The sequence below is a fragment of the Puntigrus tetrazona genome, chromosome 6 (assembly GCF_018831695.1).
Source record: "Puntigrus tetrazona isolate hp1 chromosome 6, ASM1883169v1, whole genome shotgun sequence".
Classification (NCBI taxonomy): Eukaryota; Metazoa; Chordata; class Actinopteri; order Cypriniformes; family Cyprinidae; genus Puntigrus; species Puntigrus tetrazona.
Genome location: NC_056704.1, coordinates 5,690,315 through 5,698,829, shown reverse-complemented (window position 1 = coordinate 5,698,829; position 8,515 = coordinate 5,690,315). Strand labels below are relative to the sequence as shown.

The 8,515-nt window shown below is 37.5% G+C and overlaps 1 protein-coding gene across 2 annotated transcripts in view; it reads left to right on the top strand.

Annotated features, from left to right (window-relative positions):
• The window catches only part of arl6ip6 (ADP-ribosylation factor-like 6 interacting protein 6), an 8,170-nt gene extending 821 nt beyond the window's left edge, over positions 1-7,349 (top strand). The window contains exons 3-5 of one of the 2 annotated variants that reach the window (XR_006251223.1): positions 1-123; positions 2,047-2,143; positions 5,673-7,349. The exon at positions 1-123 is cut by the window's left edge and continues 10 nt beyond it. Coding sequence is in view for 1 of the 2 variants with exons in the window: in XM_043242781.1 (XP_043098716.1) it covers positions 1-123; positions 5,673-5,766 (217 nt within the window). In the remaining variant the exon portion in view is untranslated. The remainder of the gene's footprint in view (positions 124-2,046; positions 2,144-5,672) is intronic. The other variant, XM_043242781.1, reaches the window with a different exon arrangement.
• Positions 7,350-8,515: the final 1,166 nt, after the last annotated feature.

Genomic DNA, 8,515 nt, shown 5'->3' with positions numbered 1-8,515 from the left:
TATTTTGGTTCTGTCTTCTGTGGCTGGGGTTCTTTGTTGCAGCTTCTCCTGGACCCTCACATATTTCGACTCCTTTGAGCCTGGAATGTTTCCACCAACTCCTCTTTCTTCAGCCAAATTCAAGTGAGCGTGCTTTATCACTTTGCACAATTGATTCATCAAACCTTATTTTCTAAAGCACAACCATGTTGCGCGCTGTCAATTTTTCGTTCCCGATATAGAGTTCTGCTTATAATTTTGCATACCCCTTGCAGAATATGCAAGATGTTGATCATTTTAGCTAAATAAAATGTCACAAAACATAAAAACAGTTTTGATCACCCAAGTAACGACACGCAGTGGTAGGTTATGCAAAATTCTGAACAGTTTCATTATTGTCAATACAATTTTGTTTTTTTTTGTCTTGTGAACTATGTAATCATATGTTATGTGAAACCACTTATTCAGTACGGGTGTAAATAAAAAGTAACATTATTGATTTTTAATAATAATATATATATTTTTTGTGCTTTATAGGTGGTGTTAGTGGTCACATTTCCTTTTCTCAATTTTTAAAACAATTTATTCTAATAAATTAAATAAATCTAATAAATAAAAAAGTAATATTAGATGTTTTTACATTTACAATTAGATAAGTTGGTTAAAGCCATTTTATAATCTTGCTTTGATGGTAAGCACTATTTTCAAGCACTATTTAAAAAAAAAAAATACATTTAAAAAATCTCCTACCAATAGTATCTAGAGGGAGGAAGGCATTAAGACACACCGTTAGGAGGAACTTGACATAATGGCATAAAAAGTTTGCATTCATCTGTAGCAGGCAGAAAAACTCAATTTCCAAATAGAAGTGATCAGCCAATCCCTTTACTCCAGACTCGCCCATTATCGTGCTAGTGAGTTAATTTACTGCTGCGCCACCTGCGACAGTCATCTCACTGATCCTGTGCGCACTATTCATTTATTTCAGTCATTGATGTCTGATTGTCTCTACAAGTCGCCTAGCTGTTTTTTTTTCCCATGGCCAGTTCTGCTCAGTAGTGTAATAGCCTGAAAGCACAAGAGTTATAGGAACATGTTATCAAGGCTGTTCCTCTGGTCTGAGGTTATTCACCCATTTTTCCTATTTTGTTTTTAGCTGTCAGTGCCTTAGAAGCTTGTCAGCTGGTAAAATAGAAAATTGTTCCTATCTCTTTGTGCTGGTTCGACTCGCCCGGGCGAGAGCACAGACTCTGAGGAGAACAGAAAAGCAATTTTCCTGTAATTGCTTTTCATCTTCAGACCTGAATACTTGCACCAAGCGGAACATTCAAAAACTCTCCTAGAATTGGTCCTCAGGGATTTCATGTGGCTCCAAGCCCCATCAAATATGCCTAAATGTCCTTCACCCCAACTGCTAATGCTCTTGGAGTGAACGACAACGGAAATTTGGCAGGATTGCTTTTTCCAAACTAATTGACTTCCATTTAGCTGTCGTTTATTTATTTTTTTTGAGGGGTTTCAATCAAAAATGTTATTCTTTGATCATTTATTGACCCTCGTGTCGTTTAAAATCCATTGGAAGACTTTAATACTTTAAAAAGTTTGTAAAGAGATGGTAAATGTAATCCATATGAATCAAGTGATTTAATTGATGATCACTTTATATGATAGAGATTTAATTTAGCTGTTTATTCATGTCTAATCACTGACCAATATATAGAACACATCAAATATGGTACAGAAGCTTAAATATTCTTGTCTGAAATACCCAATGAGGGGTTTTTTTGTCGCGTGTCACTCGAGCATGTTTGAACCTCCTCAAGAACCAATGAGGTTTCTTCTTGCACATTAAGCAATTGATGTTTAGATTCCAAAGTGTCTTTTAATAAGACTTATACACTGATATGGATTTCTTTTACAAACTGAAGCATTTGAAAAACGCTGACATTTTGATAGCATGTACTCTTAATGGAAGGACTTTCTATTTGTTGAATAATTAAGGTTTCTGTTAATGGTTATGGCAAACCTTCGTGACTGTGTCCCCTTTTGCTACATATGTCTGAGCAGTTAACAGGAAGCGTTAACCACCGAAAGAATGCCGCCGCCAACTCAGTAATGTGTACAGCGGAGCCTGTGAAACCCTAGAAACTGCTTCGTCTCCATGGTTAGTAAGTAAACTAACTGACACCGAGGAAAAATAATGAACGTAGGAGCAGATACAGAGCATTAGTCACACTCCCTCAGTGGTTTACCTACTGCATAAATGAGGAAGTGTTTGGAAGGTGTGATGAATTGCTGTTAGCCCATCAGACTGTGAATTCTGTTATATTTCCAGCGACCTTAGTACTTCTGACATTTATTACCAGGAGTTTGTGTACACAAGGTAGGAGGCACGTGTACAGCGAGGGATGCCGTGACAAGCTGTTGCCATTTGTAGATTTAATATACTTTGAAATTACCTCAATTTAGATTTAATGATCCAGGCATGAGGAGAACTAAGCTTTGAAAGACTTCAGAGGACAGTCAAATGAAGACATCCACTGATGAATATTGAACGGTGACGTAAAACTGAGCTAAAAATATATAACGGAACAAAGTTTGTAGTGGAGCTCTTTAAAGTTGTTTTTCAGTTTCAATTAATTCATGCTGGATGGCACCCCTTGAACTTCTCGTTCATATGGGATGGTAAAAAAACAGGGAGCCCTATTTGAAGATTGATGATGCATGTCTCCTCTGCTAACTTTGAGTTTGCAAATGAGTTTAAGGCTGTGCTCCAATTTATGAATCTATAAGCCGGCTTCTGATTGGCTGTTTGAGGGGAACATTATTGATTGTGTCTGGAGGCTTGGCGATAAAGCCCAGGGTCACTCCATCGCAAAGTGAGTTGGTTATCTAATCACACAGCGGTGCTTTGACGATGCCTGTACTAAACCCAACTTACACAGCTGGCTCAGAACGCAAACAGGCTATCGACCAGCTAGCAGCCGGATGGGGTGGTATTGACTGACCCCCACGGAACTGTGACTGGGTCTGCTTGTTCCTTCACGCTTGCATAGCTCCGGTTCACCAGCACAGAGCGGCGGTGGTTGACACACACTATGTCCTATTGGCATTCTCCATGTCGGTTTCCACTGTATGTCGCAGCACCGCTCTAACAGTTAGCCTCTTGCATTATCCTCAGATGACTCGGATGCTAATAGAAGCTTTCCTCTTTTGTTTGCAGATACACACACTTATTAGTATAATGCACCCATCACTTTGTTTCCATAGAAACCAAACCTTTCAATCTTCGGGTGCATATGGTGGTCACAGTCAGTTGTTTGTGGTTCTGTCTCCAGCAGATAAGCTTTACATTATCTGCCTCCGTCGTAGGTGAGGTTCAGGGAGTTCATGCCGCAACAGTTGATTTGCTGAATTAACTGGCTAATAGAAATTAGTTTAGTCTATTTTGGCACTTTGGGTTTTTTAGTCATGTCGTTGCCTGATTAGATCTCACATCTGTGAATTATCTGAACGGATGGCCTTAATTATAATCAGCTCCCGAACTGTTTTTCGCATTGATTTGTTGGGAAATGCTTGGCACCCTAATGTTCCATGTCAAGGCTGCTGTCTGTCTAAATTGTGTCATTAAGTCTGTTGTGTCTATGGGATAGATGAACCTTTCCTGGCTTTAATGGATGCAAGCTGATAAAGCCGTATCTGTGCAAGTGATATGTTTGGTTAAAACTTCATCATTGAAAAAGCCTAATATGTCATGGTCAAGTCTCTGCTGATGAAATATCGAAATCTGCTTGTTAATTTTGATGCTATGCAGCGTGTGCCAGAGTTTCCAATTTAAAGCGCTGTAGCAGATCATAAAAGCAAACAACAAAATGTGTTCATATGCACTCACAGTGTGTAACACTACCAAAAAATAATGATCCTATCCCTTATCTCCATAGCGCGATGTTAGTTGGCCAGACAGTGATTCAATTGTTATGAATCGTTAAAATATTAGCGGCCAGGACACCGTGAGCCTGGAGACTGTAGTGAGCATTTATCTTTAGCTTAATTGTGGCTATAAATATGTATTGCTTATAAATGACTGTTATAGTAATATTCTCTATTGAAACAAAGTGGAAGCATTGAGCTGGAAACGCTATTCAATTTGTTATGACTTTGCAAGTGGATAACCAATGAAATCCTTAATGATGCATGTTTGTTTGGGGGTGTTTCTATAGGAAATTTGCCATTTGAGTTTCTTTGCATAGTTTTCCTTGTTCCTTTACATAACGTTTCCTTGCAAAAAGATGTGCCAAGTTTTTGAAATGTGGTTTTGTGCCTTACATTTTTAATGTAAAAACATGCTAATTTTAAAAGACGTGTATTTTACTTGCTCGTTCTAAAAGTCAGTGTATGTATTGTTTGCATTTTCAATGCGTTCTTAAATCGGTTATCTGAACAAAAAATGAACAGTTTGATACATTGGTGCAGATTTGTGCTCCTGAACCTGCTACTCTAAAAGCATGTTCAAATTAGCCATTAAAGAGGAGTGGATAACATGGGACATCTGGATGCCTCATAATGGGATTTTTATGGGCCTCTGCACTCACTAGAGTAGAGTAATGGCCAGCTGATATGATCAATGCACTTGTCTATGTTCCGTACACGCTCCTCAGTTTTGTTTGTTCCGTATGCTTTTAAACTTCCTGCATTAGAGTTAGACACCTCTAGAGAGTAACAGACCGATTGAGTGATAAACTAAAAAGTGGTATTACATCATGTAACTGTACGTTTTAATCGGATAAATAATTTATGTTATAACAGCTGTTACATTTACAAGTGTATTGATTACAGTACATCAGAGGTTTTTTATTTACAACATGTATTTTGCAGCAGCGGATCACTGTAACAATTTACAGACCTCAATTGTGCATAAGAATTCAAGAGGCGTTTTTAAAGTTATTACTTTAGGATCGTGAAAACCATTATGGTTGATTCTCAACAAATCATTAAGCATCCCGTTATGATCATCAAGGCACAGACACGGTATGAATTATATCCTCACAGCGTAAACTTTTTGGCTAAATTATATTGCAAATTTTGTGGAAGTCCAGATTTAAATAACACAACTTTCACCATTTGTGGACTAGAGTAGTCAACTCCAGTTGGCAAATGTCAAAGCCAGCCTCCAGAGTCTTGTGAGGTGTATGACGGGCTTCAGATTGTGTTTTCATCCAGCAGGAGGACATCAGGCCTGTTTGACATTTCGAGACCGTGTTATGCTGTTTTTATAAATGCTTCTCCTACTAACCATCCACATTCGAGTTTGCTGAATGGCTTTAAACACTAGTGGTATGTGATTTGGCAGTATATGACGTTCTCAGGAACTATTTACATATTCAATGTTCACATTTTACATTTCTAGTGTATTCCAGCCTTAAAGGATCAGAAATTTACCTCTATCTGTAAATCTTTAGGTTGCTTTAGCAATACTAGAATATTTCATGATTAATTCAGGGTTTTATTTTTGACTGTTTAGACAACAGTTCTCAACTTACATAAAGAATGTGTCATGCAGTTGTCCAAAATAAGCATTTTTTGTGTTAATTGTATTTCAATTACAGTATCAAGGACAATAATCAAGCGTTGTGATTTTTGTATTAGTGACACTGTGAACTAATGCATAGGGTGTTTGTGTTTGGGTTTTGCAGAAGAATGACTGGACACTCTTTCCACATGGGCTACAGTATGGCTATACTCAACGGCATAGTAGCTGCGCTCACTCTTATATGGTATCTCACCTGACGTGCCTCATCTGTGGACACCTCGGCCGTCACCAAGAGGCAACTCCAAGTTTAAACTGTTCAAAATGACAATTTGCTGAAAATTGACTCACCCTCAGGTCATCCAAGATGTAGATGAGTTTGGTTCTTCATCAGAACGGATTTGAAGAAACTCGCTCACCAATGGATCCTCTGCTTCGAATAAGTGCGTTCATTTCTGGGTGAATTAAGGGCAGATGGAGCCGTCAAATTATGTTGCTAATATAACTACAGATAAAACCTTTTTTTTTTTTTTTAAATAAGCACAAAAACTAACACAGAGAATGGAATACTAGTTAAAAAATATTTTTAGTCTTTCACACACTGAAGCAAAGCAATAAAGTACAATGTTGTTTTTTTTTTAAAGGATTTCTCATATTTTCATATATGCTAATTTGACAAATTCAATACACAACGCACAATGACTTTTCGTAATGGACTACATTTCTGGAAAAAAAAAAAACATTAGTGATGTCAGGGTCTCTTTGTTACTCAGTTATTTTGTCTTATAAAAGGCTTTTTATTAGAGAATCCAGTGCAAGCAGCTTTTTACCATTACAATAGCAGTGCATTAAATCTGCTTTTTGCCCTTTTGATGTTATTCATCGTCAGTGTGGCAACACATAGATGCCGCTTAAAATCTATTCAATAAATGCAATTAGCATTTTAGGAACTCCGCTTAGCAAAGACTACAGTCCCTTTGCAGTCTTGCTTTATTAAAGCTGGAAGCTGCTGCTCTATTGAGCGTTTTAATGGGGGAAATCATTAATACAATAGCTGTTTTGGGGTTGATGGAGAGTGACCGTGTTAAAGCTTTGTCGAGAGCCTGGGAGAAGGTCAGAGAGTGTAGAAGTGTGGATTTAATTTATGACTTTAATTATTTGATGCAGACTCCGCCAGGCCATGATTACTTTTTTTTTCCCCCTTCTTCATTAGATTAGCAGACCCTGTAGCGACTCGTTTCTGCTAGCGCTAATGCACTGGTCTGTTTAGTGTATATATAGAGTATTAATGCACTGCCGCTTCATGAGTGAGTGTGTTCTTTTTGTTTCTGTGGCAACGGGCTCCTATAATTTGTTTTCCTTTTACAGGACATATTCCCTCTCTGTTTTTAGTGGATGTTAATTCAGGTTTGTCGAGCATTTCCAGAAATTTTGCTCGGGTATTTTAAGGTGAAGGGGAGATTTTAGTGTGCCTCTTGTTGTCGGTTTTTTTGGTGTGTTCTCGCATGACTTGGTGACAAAGTGTCTCTCTTAATGATGTTTCTGTTGAGGCGAAGGCCTGTCTGAGGTAAACCTCGTCTCTCTCTCGCCTTGAATCGCGGAGCGCAACTGTCACAAACAATATATCGTCCTGAAAGCGCCTGATTTGAGTGGTTTGCTTACTTTTTTCCTGCCATTTAAATAATCAGGGGACGAAAGAAACAACACTGGAATATTCATCGCTTACACAGCAGGTGGGATATCGTGTCAAATAATGCTATCAGAAATGATTTTGTAAGTATGTATTTATGCAAAAAGGAATAAATTTGCAATATGAATTAAAAAATCGTGTTTTAATATTTCACTCCAGCGCTACTTTTTCTTTTTTGTAAGCCCTCCACATAAAATCATAATGTGCTGCAATTCGCGAAGACATAAAAACTAATAGAAACGTCTGTTTTGAACGTTTCTAAAGATCCCAGTTAAGGCCTAAGGGCGCTGCGGTTCAGAATGCACAGCGCAGACATGAGAGCGAGTGCCAGTCGATACGAAAGCATTCGCTGATGTCTTTTTACTTGTCACCCCCAAGGCTAGTTTTTTCCAAAAGGCAAGCGAGACATGTAATCATTCTGTGGAATAAAACATTATACCTACGGCTCACTGTGTGTCTGACAATATTGACTCCTAATCTGTCTGATACATGAGGGGAGGGAGAAAAAACGTCAGATTGCAAATACATTATATAAACTAATATCAGAGCTCCTATTTACACAGGTGTAATAAAGTTCCAGCCCTGGGCTTGAATTAATGAAGGCGCAACCATGCCGTCGCAAACGTGTACGTCGTTGATTTATCTTCGATATGGTTGTGTATGGAGGCCAATACTCTGAGGTTTGCACGCAAGTTTTTGACACGTTGGAGTTTGCATATCTGACCCTGGACTGCAAAACCAGTCATGAGGGTCGATTTTGAAATTGAGATTTATACATCATAAACTTCCCATTGTTGTGTGGTTTGTTAGAATGGGGCAGTATTTGGCTGAGATATTATTTCAAAATTTAATAAAATATAAAAATTGAGAAAATCTTGTCTATATGAAGTTTATATTAAAAATTAAAAATATTTATGGTAGGTAAAATTACAAATATCTTCATGCAACACTGTATTTATATTTAAGGAAAAATCAATCATTTTGACCAATATGATGTATTATTGGCTATTGCTACAAATATATGTGCTACTTATGACTTTTTTTATTTTCCTTTTTTTTTCTTTCTTTTTTTTGCGCTCCAGGGTCTCATAAGGGAAAAGAAAATATTCCAGGAAATGGTGACGAAAAGTTATCTAGGTTTTTTTTGTTTTGTTTTTTAAATATAGAGCAGTAATTGTAAGGTTAAATTTGTCACAAATCATCGCTAACACTTTCTAGTAGAAGGCCATTTTTGGTAGTAAGTTTTATTTATTAACCTAATTTATTAAATCATTTTTGCCAATTTGGCTCGCTTTGTATAAGGCGACAAATCCATGAAA